General features: G+C 36.4%; 1 protein-coding gene across 3 annotated transcripts in view; it reads right to left on the bottom strand.

The window, feature by feature from the left end:
• HGF (hepatocyte growth factor) overlaps positions 1–16,920 on the bottom strand; it is a 73,254-nt gene that overhangs the window by 31,447 nt on the left and 24,887 nt on the right. For all 3 annotated transcript variants that reach the window (XM_012779509.3, XM_012779506.3, XM_012779508.2), the window contains 2 exons: positions 15,260–15,378; positions 145–319 (listed from right to left, as the gene is read on the bottom strand). In XM_012779509.3, the coding sequence (XP_012634963.1) occupies positions 145–319; positions 15,260–15,378 (294 nt within the window). The remainder of the gene's footprint in view (positions 1–144; positions 320–15,259; positions 15,379–16,920) is intronic.

Raw genomic sequence — 16,920 nt, 5'->3', positions numbered from 1 at the left:
AATAAATTTCCATTTAAATCCTGATTGTCACTGGGCACTCTAAAGTTTGAGAATGGCTAACATAGAAATTAGTAAAAAGGAACCACTTTACCTCATTTCTCCCAAGGCCTGCTGAAATTTATAACATTTGCCTACTTTACTCACTTGCACTTGAAATTTTCAGGAGTTATGTCATGCTGGTGAGGATACTGAGAATCCCAACGTTGACATGGAATTCCGTTCCAAATGGTATTGATGGTGCCTCTGTAACCTTCTCCTTGACCTTGAATGCATTCAGTTGTTTCCGTAGGGACATCAGTATCATTTACAGGACTGTGAGCTATAGGTAAAAAGAAACATAAACTTAAACAAAATCTTTGAACATGTCATTTACCTCTTAGAGTTCATCAGCATTTCTTGGAAAGTTCTTTAAAGGCATTTGACTACCACATAATGCTGAATTTATAGTGTTTCCGAAATGACTGTGCAATTATCCCTAAAATCAAGTAGCTTAAATACATACAAAGGAGGTAGTGAAATTAACCCTGATTTTCTTCCAATATGATAAATATATTCTAAGCTGGTATGTTAAATGTCTTTTTTAATCATCTTGTTTAAAATAAACAACAAATCAGTTGTTTTTAAGAAGATCTATTTCCTTCTTTTTTTCCCTAGTCCAACTTCAATGCTTATCATACTTCATGAAGATCAGTAACTGAGTTTAAAAAAAGCATAAAATTAAATTTTTATCACAAACTTGGACTCTCTATTTTTGTGTTTAATGTTTACTCACTTAATCAAAATATAACTCAAAACATTCTGGAGCAACTAAAAAATATCTTCTCAAGACATACATGAAAATGTTTATGGTTTGGTGGAGTAACATTAGTATAAAATCTTCAACTACTTTTACAGTCTAAATGATCATTCAGGATGCCTCTGGATGAAACTCAAGCTGACACCCTGTAGGATAGTTTGAGATTTGAATAAAATTCTTTGATTTATCCCATTAAGGGGATAAATCATTTTGTACCATGTCTACAAAGGAGAGGCCAAAATTAGACATGCCTTCAAAGACTAGGGACACCTATGAAAGTTTTCTATATTTGACAGTGTAAATTTTTTTAAATGGCTCTAAATTTTACTTAAATTTGTTTCTCTCATACAAATAATAATTACCTTATGTGACTGAATGCTTTATTTTATTGCATTCCATGAACTAAGCTTAGGCAAACTAAGTTCAGTTTAGAGTTATTCCATAAAGCTTTCTGAAAAAAAAGGGGGAAGAATATATTAATGACCACCCCAATCATCGGAATATGTTGTACACACAGATTCCACTAACTTCCTGTTAATAACTTCGTTTTAGCTCATTTAAAAACATGTTTCAATTTCTTGTATATCTATTTTAGAAAATAGAAATATGGCTCAGGAATATCCTAAATTAAAAAGAAATTCAAAGAAGATGAAAATGTCTATGGATTGGCCCATAAAGTGGTAGTCGAGAGTTCACAGCCTAGAAAATTAATATATATTGATATTGGTGATATATATAGGTTCGGGAAGAACAAAATATGTTGGACTTTGGGAAATAACTTGTATAGAAGTTGATGCTGGTTTCTCATTTCTTTCATGACTATAATATTATTAATACCTAAAGCCCTTTGATGAAATCCAAAATAAGATGGATTTCATAGATCCTAAGGGACTACATTTCATCAAAATAAATACCATTAAGCTAGTCTATTTCTGATGATTTAACTGTTAAATGATTTGAGGAGACTGAATGTGTAGAGGAAATCTTTAAAAATGATGACTCTAAAGCAGGTAAAATGTCAAGCTTGTACTGATATATTTCATATCTAGTTATCAAACTATAATGAGAAAGAAGGCAAAAATCAATGTCCTCAGGAATCCATCAATTCATTAGCTTAACATGTTAAGAGAAAAGTTTTGATTCCCCCACCTCTTGGGCACAAGCTCTTGTGCAGAAAACATATGACCTCAGTAAGGACTCAGTCCTGACAAGAGAAGGGAGTTCAGAGTTAGGGCAGCCAGTATAAATACCCTTCCACTAATCTTCTCATAGACTTCATTGCCTGCCTCCAGTACCTCAACTCTATTACTCTCCTATTTAATTAAATGTGGTGTTTTTATGTTTTACTGCATAACCATTCTTCTCAAGCACTGCTCTGGTACTGAGCACATGAAACCCAAGATTCAGTCTGGATGAATCCAGAAGTCAATCAGGACTATAGTTGGCTAGATATGGGGCCATCACATCTCACTGAGAAACTAGTTCAAGACTGAGCCCATCAGAGCTCATCTGAGCTCATCTGAGCCCATACTAGTGTCTGTTCCTTGGACACTAATATGATTTGCCAGACATCAATCGAAACAATTTTTAAAAGGAATATAATATTCAGAGATGATTAGAGATTTAGCCATTATTTGATGGAATTTCTAAATAGTGGAAGCAACTTCAGGTGGCTGTTTCCTCTCTATGGGAAGGTAGTTTCATGTCGTAAAGGTACACTTGTGTGGGAATGAGAGAGTAAAACAATATGTCTACTATGTCAATGTAGGATTAAATATCAAGTATCATTTCTAGAGCATGTAATTAGACAAGGGGGACTGGAATTTCAAAGTAATTTTTTCATAAATAACTTTTTAAAGAGTTATGCTCTTTTAGAACTGACTCATGGTAGCTAAAATCTGAAGCAACACATAGAGCCTTGAATTAAAAAATGAGTGGAAATTCACTTTATAAAAAGGAAGATTATTAAGGGAGACGAGATCATTAAAAATCAATACCTGGAAGATGCAATAAGTAACTGTAAGAAACTACATGATTATCTGGAAATATTAAGAAAAATGATAAAATGTAAATACTCATAAAGGATAAATAGTTTCCTAATTTAAGGGCAAAATTTGAATTTTAGGAGTATCTGTGAAAAAGAAGCTCTATATTACAAAAACTCTAACAAAGAAAAGACCACTTGTATAAAAATATTAAGGAAAATATTTCACTGCTGACTTGTCCACTAAAGCTTCAGTGTCAAGTTCAGAGGCCTGTATTATTAGTGTTCATTCTATACCCCAACTGTAGAGGTTTAATTTAAAACCATATTTAATTTAAAAATCTTTCAATTTTAAAAATAGCTATAAAAAAGTATAAAATCTTATCATTCAAACGATTATGAATATTTTTTCTAAACTTTCATTAGCATATTTTAGAGCCCTTATTATCTTAAAGAGTTACTAAATATTCACTAAAAATAACCCAAAGTATGTTAAAATGGTAAAATGAAAATGAAAATTTTGTATTTGGATTGAATAATTTGAGTTATTTAATAGATTCTAATTTGGAGGTAGAAAATAAAACCTTTGGGAATTTCCAACATTACAGAATACAAAGAATGACTGCAAATTAATAAAAATATAATATTCTACCAAATAAATATAATTTTTCATTAGGCTTACTCAAGATGGAAAGAATCTAAATAATAGCATTATTGTTTGTCTTTTATTTTAATAAGTATCCATAACTTTAAAATATGTAACCTTAAATAACTTGACAGTTTTACTTTTTCTTGTGTTTTAATTCATCGAAATAGTTTCCATGATTTTAACCACAGAATAGCAGTATCTAGCTAATATTTTTCTTTAACTCCAACATTCCCCCTAAAGTTAGTGCATTGTATTTATCCCCTTTGACATTCAGCTGCTAGAAGTGACCTCATAAACAAAAACTACATAATTCTGGTGGCAATGTATCGTCGAATGAATAATATAGGCGAATAAAGATATATTAGCACAAAAAGGTAACTAAATAGTTTTCATCAATAAATAAGAGTTATTATGGGACTCCATGAAGCTGTTTAATAAATATTATCTGATGAGGAACATGATGAATGATTTTTCCATAGACCATTTAACTGTGATATAAATGTTTGATCTTTGCTGCTCACATAGTTACTATTCAAACAAAATGAATTATTCCTGAATGGCAGTAAAATAAATCCCATTTGCTGCCCTACTATATAAATATCAAAACTGGGTGCACAAACAAAACAAATGTTTCATGACAATTGCTTTGGGAAGACCTATTAAATGTTGGGAAAGCCATTCCCTTCTACTTACTACTTTAACATGGAACCTGAATAAGAGAAGGTTTTTGAGAGTGTCCAGTGATTAAACTAAGTGTCAAAGAAGTACAGAAACATCCCCAAACATTGGCTGAAGCTGATCAAGTTTAGACAAAGCAACAGATTTTTAAAAAACAGCATCCCCGCATATACAAATATTTTTGCAAGTATGTCTACCAAGTTCACACTGAAAATACCAGAAACTCTCTTCTGAGAGTTCCTCACAAATAAAACATTTTTTCCAGGGGCATCAGTCGTGGCCACACTTTGGAAGCAAATGCAAAGATATTTATAAAATCATCTATGGTCTATGAGTGAAGGAATGTTTGCCTTTGATGACTGACACAAAGTTTTCTGTTTGGGAATGCTCTAAGGAAAACAACATTTGCTATTGAAAATTTTCACTGTCTTGTTAGGCATGATCAAATGCAATGGGTGCCTTTTGGAACATTGATTTCACTTTGCTGGTATGGATGTGCTGTAATATGATTGCTATAATATTTAGAAGGGAGTTTTATGATTTGAATAGATTTTTTGAGAGAAATAGTATTAACTGTTGTCTAAACCAAGCATCCTGCCTTTTAACAGAAAGAGACCAGTAGAACAAGTTCACTAATAAAATATCTGATCAATTTTCTCTGTGAAGGACTGGTCAAAGCTTTGTCTTGAGGCCATGTGATCCTGATGGAAGTCTGTGAATGACATCTGGAGAGTAGGAAAACACAAGTGTATTATATATATATATGTGTGTGTGTGTGTGTGTGTGTGTGTGTGTGTGTGTATTATAAAGAGCCACACTCAAGGCTCTGTAAGCTTTATATGAATGATGAGTAAATCCTTACATTTAAAGTCACTCATTCCAGAACAAAATACAGATTTTCCAGTAGAGATAGGCTATTGCTATTCTTTTTCTTATATCTAAGAACAAGTTGCCTCACAGGCCAGTGGACAAGTACCTGTTTGTCTTTTGGAATAGTTCACCCAACCCACTGCTTCTTATTCCCAGCTACTGAAGAGCAACTGAAACATAGGATTTACTTTATGATGGTCCCTGGAGATTGAGAACACTGTGTAAAGCCACTCTCTCATCAACAGTACTTGTGCTCTTGGGCCACAAAGGGCAGGATCAGGCTCATTGCAAATTTATAGAGCTCCATGTTTTAAAACTGACATGAGAAAGTACTAAAGACCTCCAAAGTACAAACCTCAAATTGCTTGCACGTTTGCTTTCCTTGTGAAGCCAGGATTCATATCTGAAATTTTCACCTGGACTTTATCCAAGTCTTTTCTGGTACAAAATGCTCAGGAGACAAGACTTTCATGAAAGGTCTTCAATTCTATAGTCTTATTCCTTAGAAGATGACTTGGAAAAGACCTCCAAATACAAAATTTTTCCCTTGAGAAAGGGTACTGATAGCATTGTTTTTTCCTGACTCGGAATACAAGATTTTTATTTCTATTAATCTCTATTCTGGCCTTTGATAAATTAATAAAATTCAGTGAAACAATTAGCTTTCTTTAAGAAATAAGGTAATTTCTTAAAATTATTTTCCAACATACAAACACACTGGATTTTAAAAGATGACAATATTCTTTTTAAACAATGCCAATGTTCATTGGTTACTAACAGGAAGGAGCTTTTGTATTTGTTACCAATGGTGACATACCTACATTAGTCTGCTCATGCCGTCATAACAAAACACCACAGACTTGGTGGTTTAAACAACAGTAATTTATCTTCTCACAGTTCCGGAGGGTGGGAGGTTCAAGACTAAAGAGTCAGCCAGTTGGGTTCCTAAGGAAGGCTCTCTTCCTGGCTTACAGATGGCTATCTTCTTGCTATGTCCTCACATGGTGAGACAGATGTCTCTCTTCTTTACTCTTATTATAAAGCCATCAATCCTACCAGATTAGTTCCCACCCATATGACTTTATTTAACATTAATTATCTCTTAAAAATTTCTAAATACAAATATAGTCACACTGGGGATTAGGGTTTCAACATATGAATTTTGACGGGAGGACACAATTCAGTCCATAGCAATATCTTGAAGAGAAACCTTAGGTATCAAAGATCTACCTAGGTCTTACTTATAATATGGCTCTGGACACTTAGGTACAGTAGTTCTTCCTTAATTGAGGTCTTGCTTTCTCCCATTTCAGTTACCTGTGGTCAACCATGGTCCAAAAATATTAAATGGAAAGTTCCAGAAATCAACAATTCATAAGTTTAAAATTGCTCATCTTACTTCATTTTGCATGGGACAAGGAATCACCCTTTGCTCAGAATGTTCATGTTGTCTAAGCCACCTGCCTGTTAGTCACTTAGTAGTCATCTTAAATATCAGATCACCTCTCAGGGTATCTCAGCACTTGTGCTCATGTCCTCCTTTATTTTACTTAATAATAGCCCTAAAACATAAGAATAGTGATGCTGGCATATTGTTATAATTGTTATATTTTAATATTGTTGTTATTAATCTCTTACTAAACCTAATTTATAAATGAACTTCACTATAGGTGTGTATGTATAACCAAAAAAATAACATCTATAGGGTTAGTTACTATCCGCGGTTTCTGGCATCCACTGTGGGTCTTGGAACATATCCCCCGCAAATAAGGGGGGACTACTTTATACAGATATTTAAAAATAAGAAGCAGAAGGACAAGGAGGAGAAAAATAGAAGGAAAAATAAGACGAGCTCCCTCTATTTGAGATATAAAAAGAAAAGCCATCAAGACAACCAGCAATTAATGAACATAACTAGCCCTGGAAAGGATAAAACTTCAGGTGATGGGAAGAAGGTATAAAGTAAATCTCTTTAGTAACATCTGAAAAAAAGCTAGGTTTTTATATGAAAATCAAGAAGCATAGAAGAAATATGAGGAGGTACAAAAAGAAAAATGAAAAAACTATCACTTACTAGAATGGTAACATTCATTCTTTCAACAAATATATGTTGGCCTCCTGCAATGTGCAAGGCAATGTGTTAAGCACAAGAGGATAAAACACTGGCATGGTCATTGCTCTGCTGGGGCTTATAAATTCTAGTGGAGAAAGCTATTACCCAGAAAATTTCAAAAATAAATGTAAAACCCAAGACTCTGAGAAGTACATAGGAGGAGAAGTTTATGGTGCTATGAATATATACCTAGGCTACGGTGCCCAACACCTGGGCAGACCAGTACCAGTCCGTGGCCTGTTAGAAACTGGGCTGCACAGCATGTGGTGAGGGGCGGGTGAGTAGGTGAAGCTTCATCTGTATTTACAGCAGCTCCCCATACCTCGCATCACCGCATAAGCTCCGCCTCCTGTCAGATCAGTGGCGGCATTAGATTCTCATAGGAGCCTGAACCCTACTGTAAACTGTGCACATGAGGGATCTAGGTTGCATGCACCTTATGAGAATCTAATGCCTGATGATCTGACACTGAGGTGGTGATGTTGGCCCTGGGGAGAGGTTGAAAATACTGATTATCATTAGCAAAGAAGTTTGACATCACAATAAATATAATGTGCTTGGATCATCCCAAAACCATCCTCCCCAGTCCCTGGAAAAATTACCTACCATGAAACTGGTGCCAAAAAGGTTGGGGACTGCTATATATTTTTTTATTATTATTTTATTTTTTTCAGCATATTATGGGGGTACAAATGTTAAGGTTACATATATTGCCCTTGCACCCCTCCCCCCTTGAGTCAGGGCTTCAAGCGTGTCCATCCCCCAGAGGGTGCGCATCACACTCATTATGTATGTATATACCCATCCCCTCCCCCCCACCTGCCCGACACCCGATAAATGTGGGAACCGCTATATTAAGGGATATGAAAAGGGATCTGACCAAGTCAGGGAAATCAAATGAAGAACTGGTAAGTGAGAAAAAGATAACTGAGTTGAAATTTGAACATCAGTAGCTGTCAACTAGCTGAGGAAAGAAGAGAAAATTTTTCAAGGCAGAAGGGATGGCAGGAGTGGAGGAACTATAATGAGAACATGGAAAACATGAGGCATAGGAAGAAAACCCTTGTGGCTAGAACAGAGAGCAAGAGAGCATGGAGAGACACGGGGTGGTATATGAGGTGATATGTGAGGTTACAGACATAGGGTAGGGGGTAGAAGATGGTTTTGTTTTGTCTTCATCCTAAGATGAAAGGAAATCATTGAAGAATTTTTAATCGATGGGTATGTGTGTGTGTAGTATGTGTGTGGTGTTCTAAGGATGAGGAATGATACATTAACAATCATATTTTTGAAAGCATTGTTTATAGTGTGGAGAAAAAATTGGAGGGGAAAAATAATGGATATAGATACAACTTAGAAAGTCATTCACAATGAAAAATTATACTCTCTTGGATAAAGGAGATAGTGATGGAGTGAAACGACCATATTAGAGAGGCACATAGAAGATAAAATTGATAGGATGTGGTGACAGATGAATGTGAAGAGCGAAGGAGAGGACCATTTCAAGGATCATTCTATGGGTTTGCATTTTAACCTGGGCAAATGGTCATACCAATCATGCAAAAGAGAGTTTAAAAAGCAGAATAGACCTTTCCCCCACAGGAATAATGAAGAAAATCAGGGAAAAAAGATAATGAATAGAAGAAGAGGAGAATTGCTGGTGGTAAGAGCATGAGGACAATTGGAGCAGCCAGCAGGCACACCCTAGTGAGTGACTCTAAGGTCACTACATCAGCTTGACATGTTCTGACACATAGCAAAAAGTTGTTCTCAGAAGGTTTAGGGAAGGGACATCTGAGGTTCCTTAAATCCTTGCAAGGGTACAGGATATCAAAACCATTTTCATCAAAATGTTAAAACATTTATCCTTCATACAGTGGAGTTTTCAGATACCATGTAATATGTGATATCCTAAAAGACACAAGGCAGAAGCAAATACAAGACACCCAGTTGTCTTCAATTAAGGTGACATTAACAACCTTTGCAAAATTGCTAAATTTGTACAAAATCTACAATGCTAGTTTTCCCTATTTTTCTAGAAAATATAAATATTTGTTATTAAAAACATTTATTAACATCTAATGAGCATATTACTATTTTAAATGAATTAATAAATGCTTTTACATTTTTATTTTAATTTCTAATACAGTAAATATAGATTCATATAACCCACACAGAAAATCTGGGGTTACCAATAATATGAAAGAGTACAAAGGTGTCTTCAGGCCAAGAAGATTGTGAACTGATTTAAATAACCAGAGATTGTCTAAGAGATATCAGTCACAAGAGAGCTTTTCAATTACCAGAGACCTACTAAAATTTACTTAAGAAAAATAACAATTAGTTCCAACAAATATTAATATTTCTTCTGGAAAAGCAGTGAACTAATATATAGAACAAACTGTTATTCTGAATATGAAGTTATTAGAAGGGAAAACCATAAGAAAATCAGTACTTCATTCAAGCATTATACAGTACTTCCAGTCTTGTTATATATTTGCAAAGTCTTAAAATTCCATATGCCTGGAACTCTATTAAAAGTCTTGTAGCCAGAATATTTGTGGGTTGATGACATTTAGACAGATGTCCTGTCCTGAGAAATATAGTGTGAAGGAAGACGAAGGCGGCCTGCCCCAGAGGACCCCCGGCACACATATGTCAGACAGTGACCAACATTCATCCTTCACTTTCAGTGATACATTGATTATAAGACAGAAGCTTGGAAGCAAAGGGACAAGAACAAATATGTAGTTCATTCAACTTTCAAACAAATAAAAGGAACTGAGAGCAGTATTCAAACTTTGGCTCTGAAAGGCGTAAATATCCCATATCAAGGCAGTGTCATCTTTTGCTTTACTGGTTTGCGTGAAAGCTGTCAAAGTTCAATTTTGTTATAGGCCTTGCCTTGGTGTTTTGTTCACTTCTGTATCTCCAGCATCTAGAAAAGTGTTTGACATAATAGCTGCTCAGTAAATATTTATTGAATAAATGTTAGGAAGAGAGGGGAAAACAACTTTCTGTTCTTGATACATTCATCAGGATTGCCTATGCCCAAGGCTCTTGCTGTTCTCATGACTTTCCATGACCTTCTAGAGATGAAGGAACTTAGATGTGCTATAAATACAGACACCAAGCATCTAATGAGCTTATTGTTATTTTATTTTATTTATTTTTTGAGACAGAGTCTTGCTCTGTTAGCTGGGCTAGAGTGCCGTGGCATCAGCCCAACTCACAGTAACTTCAAACTCCTGGGCTCAAGCAATCCTACTGCCTCAGCCTCCCGAGTAGCTGTGACTACAGGCATGTGCCACCATGCCCGATTAATTTTTTCTATATAGTTTTTCAATTGTCTGGCTAATTTCTTTCTGTTTTAGTAGAGACAGGGTCTTGCTCTTGCTCAGGCTGGTCTTGAACTCCTGACCTTGAGTGATCCTCCCACCTCAGCCTCCCAAAGTGCTAGAATTATAGGTGTGAACCATCACATCCACCCCTTATTATTATTTTAAATGAATAATAAACGTTTTTAAATTTCTATTTTAATTTCTAATACAGGAAATATAAATCCATATAACCCACACAGAAAATATACTCAGATGTAAAATTGTTATATATTTCCTCAAATTAATAGCTCTCTTATATATGTATCACCTACCCAATAACTTGGGAAATATTTCAGACTTTTTCTTTCCTTATTTAACTTCCTAGTATATCTACTTTGTCACTATATGCAATGCATTCTACCCTTTTAATATTGTTCACATCCTCCCTTGTCTTATTTTTTTTCACTGTTTAACTGCCTTAATTCACACTCTCTTTATTTCTTACTGGCCTGTACTTTATGTATTTTATGTTGAAGAATCTTTTATTCCTTGCCTCATCACACTTCTCTGAAAGATTTTCATACATTTAAATTAAATTTTTAAATTTCTGTGACCACAGGATTCTAAGAGATAAATGCACACGTACATTAACACACAGAGACACACAGACACACACACAGACATATGTATACATATATATTCTGGATAGAGCTATAATTGTTAGTAGTCCATAAATGATAAACAGCATGAATATATGGTTAGTGTATTTTAAAAGATCTCTTTGTTTAGTGCCCAAGGTTTTTAAACCCTTGGGCAATGCACTCCAGTAAAATTTAAGAGGGATATGGAAAGTCTGCCTTTGTTTAGCAAAGTCAGAAAGGGCAGTAGTGAATGGAAATGTAGGAGTGCTGAACAGGCCTGACTTCTGGAGAGAACAGGCATCTGAGGCAATCTTTCTTTGGGAAATAATTATATGGAAATAGAATAACTGGAACTGGAGCTATCCACATCAAAGACCCCTATGGCAATCTTTGTGTTCCACTGAGTTTCATGGACAACGGATTGGAAACCACTATTCTTGATCACAAACGAGATAAGATCACTTCCCCTGCTTAGTTTTTCAGTGTTTCTCATGGCAGCTGAATGGGCTACTCTTGAAACGTACTTGATCTGCCCTATATCGACTTAACGGTTCTCATCTTCTTCCCATTTTTCTGTTTTTGCCCCATATCATACCCATATTAACCTACTTATCATGTCTTGAATACTACCCAGCTAGTCCTCCATCCATGTCCTTGCACCCTTCCTCACTGGCCTAATCACAGCCATTTTGTAGAATCTAAATACAGATTATTAATACTAGATGGAAAGCACCTTTTGTAGGTATTAAATAAATGGTGGCAATTATGATTTTCTAATATAATTATTATATAATGAAACAAGAGTTTAAACCCCCCCTCAACTTTCAAGGGAGTAAGTGACATAATCATCAACTTATTCTTTTTTCATACATATTAAAAATCCAGAATGAGTTCAGCTGGACCAGACTAAGAGATAATCAGAAAGTTGGCCCAAGACTTTAATGGTACAAATAAAAAGTGATAATCAATTATCTGTTACAACCAGTGCAAGTAAATATGTGTGTGATGCCCAAGATCTCCACCCACTGATGTACACATGCCGTGTAATCCCGTCCCCTTGGGTATGGATAAAACTTTTGAATATGGTGAGAGAGTCATTTGTGATTAGGTTATATTGTAGATCAAAGGTGAAGAGGTTCTATATATGTAATTAAAGCCCCCAGTTATTCACTTTAAGTTAATTAAAAGGGAGATTGACCTAGGCAGGACTGACCTAATTAGGTGAGCTATTTAAGAGTGTCTAGAGGTCAAAGGCTCAAAGCAGGAGAGATGCTATCCAGTTGGCCTTGAAGAAATAAAGTGCCATATTGTGGAGAGGATCAGGTGTCAGGGAACATCAGGAAGTCTCTAGGAGAGCACAACCACAGCCTACAACCACAAGAAGGTGAATTGTGCCAACGACCAGTGAACTTGAAATGTGACATGGAGTTTCAGATGAGACCACAGGTTTGGCAGCCACCCTGATCATGACTGTGTGAGACCCTAAGCAGGGAACCTATCTAAGTCATTCCTGAACTCCTGACACACAGAAACTATGAGATAACAAATGTGTATTGCTGTAAGCCATGAAGTTTTTGGTAATTTGTTGTGCCACAATAGAAAAGTAATACACAATTAAAACCACCACCAAATTCTTGGTTTTGCACTACTGGCTTTATATGTGTAAGCTAACACATTTGAAAGAATATTCATACAACATTATCTCTTATGCTATCCAGAATGTCATTTTTATTTTATTCACTTAGCCATATTTATATCTCTATCATATTTTTAAAACTAGAAACTGTCCTTTAACAAAATTTTTTTCCAAAATATTCCCCAAACCCAGAAGATTATTTTAATCTGAATGATATAGATTTGGCTCAAAAACTCCAACCTCATTTTGTTAGAAGTAACCACCCTCTATTTAACAAAGCCATAAGAATGCATGTTATTTGCATAATTAGCCAATTCCTTTTTGGACAGAAAAAAGTGGCACCAGCTTTATTTCCACATCCCCCAAACACCTGAGGCTCCTGCCCACTCTGACCCCAAGCAGGGCCTCCCTGACCTTCTGACAGGACACAAGAACAGTGTCCCTTGGGGACTAAGGGGCTTCTAGCCCACACCCACTGACTCCCTGAAGACTGTCTTCATTCCTGGAACGAATCTCACGGGGAAGGCTGGGAGCCAGGGAAGAGAAGCAGGGTTCGGCCTCGTGTGCTTGCTGAGGGTCCCACAGTGCAGTCCTGATAAGGCCTCCACTTCTTTCTCCACCCCTGCTGGTAGCACCCCCAACCCAGAACCTTCCTGTGCTACAGGGGAGTGAGCTGGATTCTTAAAGCCTCCTGGAGAGTAGGCTAGAGGCTACGGCTGCAGAGCAACACCCCCAGCACCTGGACTCCAGGGATAGGAGGCTGTTCTCAAGGTCTAGGCCACATGGGGAGGTGGGGACACCACCATTAGTGCATGCTGGGGGCTGGGCCTCAACCACAGGAGGGCTCCAGGGCCCTGCAGGGCTGGAACCTGCTGACTTACCCCCACCCCCACCAGGACCTTGTCCCTGGAGAGTGTCACCTCCCATTTCCAGTATCCTCCAGGGCTGGGGCAAGAGTCAAGAGCAGACAGAGCCAGGCCTGCCTTCCCCAATGATTTTAATAGTTAGAAAAAGTCATATTCGTCCTCTTTCCTGTCTCTCCCAATCTCTTTAAAAATATGTTTGGAACTGAAGATGAAGGCAACACTTGCATTTCTTGGTGTATGCATGCCAGCTGAAGTGTGAATGTGCAGGTGAGTGTGTATGTGAGAGAGAGAGGGAGGGAGGGAGGGAGGAGAGAGAATGTGTGTGTGTATACTGGTCTTATTCCAGAGAAGATTTATAAGAATGCCTAAATCACAAAAATAGAGGGGAAACAGTTGGTTTATTGTGCCTATCTGGTCTACAGTGATGGAAAGATTAATAAGATTAAACAAGTCAATGAGTGGAACTAACCCAATCTATACAGAAAAACACTGTCACAGGAGTCATCTTTTATTTTAAAGGACAAAACAGATGATTCAATTTCCTTGGAACATTGTGTTTCACTCTGAGAGGCTTCCAGATTCTGCAGGCATTTCACATATGCCAGGCACATCCCCTTTCTATGGGCTTTATATGAGTTGTCAAAAACATTTATTTTTATTAGCAGGTCTCACTGAAGTTTACCTTGGCAGAACCATAGTCTGGATAATATTGAACTAGATTTATTCAGAAGAATGTCCCCATTACGCTGCTATAGGGAAATATGCAAAAAATCTATCGATGTTTTTATAATTATATATGCTACTCTGCATACTGGTACCTGATCTTATATAGATCATTTATCTTTATAGATCTCTCTATATATACATATCTTTATATTATCAAGCCAATTTATAACATCATACCTTCCTAATTTTATGCAATTCTATTGATTTCAAAGAATTTTAGGATCCTGTTGAAAAAATAAGACCTGTATTTAGAGAAATAAAAACAGTATGCAATATTATTTCAGAAAAGAGTGAAAATGTGTGAGTTAGCCATGGAAGAGAGGACCAAGTATACAGATTTAAAGGGACACCACAAAGCAAGTATGAAAAGAAGCTTTTTATCTTAAATTCAGGAAAGCTGAATAAGCATCAGCAGATAGAAAAGGACTGCAGTAGGCTGAGTTCAAGGATGGCCACAGAGGTAGTGATCGGCCACAAGAGATTAACGACATCTGTGAGAAGCTTGTATTAGACTTATTATACTTCACTATGGCCTCTGTCATTCACCAAAAGAGGTTCACAGTCAGTTGACAGTTCATGTTATGACTCTGGGGAGGAGAGGTAGGGAAAAGATACAGGATTGGAAGGTAAGAACGTAAGGCCCTAGCTTTTACTATCTTAATGACTTAGTGATGCTGTACATATTTTCAATCTTTTTTCTCTCTGTACAGATATTTTCATTTTCTTGATAGCATTAGAATGTTTAGGAGTATAAATATTTCTTGTGGATGTGCATATTTGCATATTTATCTCTTTAAGAATAATGCCTCTCTGAAAATTCAGATGATTGGGAAGGATTATGTAACACATTCTTAAAATATTAAAACCTGTACACATTAAAGCATCAAGTAAAATAGTTGTTAACCTGCCTCACCAATAATCGCCTGCTTAGATCCAGTCTGGGAGAGGAAAAGGAAGCAATAAATTTGACCCTAACTTACCACACATTTTAATTGCACAGTACTCCCAGGGGGTGTCAGGGTCAAGAGTATAGCACCATGGCCTCGGCTTGCCATCAGGATTGCGGCAATAATTATCATCAAAGCCCTTGTCGGGATATCTGCAAACCACACCAAGAAAAGTGTCATGTAAATCTGCCTAGAAACACCACCCAGCCCCCAGCTCACAAAATAACTCCACACTTAGGTTGGATACTATTAGCTGGGGAAAGAGGAGGTTTTCTACGTTTTGTCTCACAAGGACTGCTAATCCCTGACCATTGAATCTACTAATTTACATATCCCACTAAGTATGGAGTTTCATAGCCCTTGCTAATAAGTTAGGTCCATTTGGTATCTGCCCACCAATTGAGGCTCCAAACTGAATCCCTTTCTCATAGAGCCCAATTAAGAAGAGATTATATAAACATGACCTTGTGTAGAATGCTCATTAAGAAAACAGGTCCTCTTCTAGGGCAGGCTTAAAGTTCAAACTGAAAGCTAGATTTCAATAGCTCTGTTACTAATGATAGCTCAATTTTGGAAATAGAGCCTTTCTAGGTCATGCCCTCACCTCCACCAGAGCAAGAGACAAACTCCATCACACCACTTTCTCCATACCCCATCTCCCTTTAAATTAACAGGGCCCTGAATTGGTGACTTGATTTTAATTGCTACCATATCCCTTCCGCTCTCACTTAAAAGATAAAAGATGCATTTAAAAAATAAATCAAAAATAAATTAAACTCTTTTAATTTCATTTAAAAGAAAAAAAACAAACAAACAAAGAAACAGAAAGAAAAAAAGAAAAAAACATGTTCCAACAATTTCTAAAGAAAAGTGGGGATGGAGATTCCTTTGTAATTATTTGTATTTTTATTCTTAATAATAGAAACAAAAAATTTCTTTCTTTTTCTTTTTTTGACTTAAAGGTGTCATGTGAAATGGGCAAAAGTAGACATAATATTTTTTTGTAGCTATTTAAGCTAAAAACCTATTCCTGGAGGAAAAGGTAGACTTAGATGTTTGAATTCTCCAAATTGGCTGTCCATATTGACAATTTCAAAATATACCAAGATAAAGCAAGTGAAGAGTTGTTTGTTCCATGTTTCATTCCCTTTCTATGTCATGGTGTTACGTGTGAGTACCTGAGTCTCTGAAGATGCTTCTCTAGAGGAAATTTGCTTGTATTTACTAATAATGCCTCCACCCACAGCTCAGGCCTGTCAAAGTGGTCATTTCACCAAAGTGAATTGGTCTTGTCTTGCTCCTCACCCTCCACCCCACTATGGGAGAGAAAGAGGAAGCTTTTATTAGTACTTCTACTCTGCATTAATATAAGCTTAGTTATGTCCCCCTCTGATGGTTCTATGTTCAGGCCCATCCTGATTTTAGGAATTCTTAATCCAATCAGGTAAGACTAGTTAAAGGTGTAGTAGTCAGTGTTTCAAATAATTCATCATAAATACTGCCCTACTACCACCTCCTCCAAACATAACAGCTGGCAATTCTGTCTGAAGAATTCTGAGTCAGGGAGTTCTAAATTTTATGTTCATGCTCTATCAAGAAAACATCATTTAAAGAGAATTTCCATGGCAGGGTGTCATGAAGCGAATAACAATTTGTAAAAAGAATCACTGAAGCACAAATCAGTAATATTTTAC

The sequence above is a fragment of the Microcebus murinus genome, chromosome 9 (genome assembly GCF_040939455.1).
Source record: "Microcebus murinus isolate Inina chromosome 9, M.murinus_Inina_mat1.0, whole genome shotgun sequence".
In the NCBI taxonomy this organism is placed as follows: domain Eukaryota; kingdom Metazoa; phylum Chordata; class Mammalia; order Primates; family Cheirogaleidae; genus Microcebus; species Microcebus murinus.
This window is presented reverse-complemented; position numbering and strand designations above follow the sequence as displayed.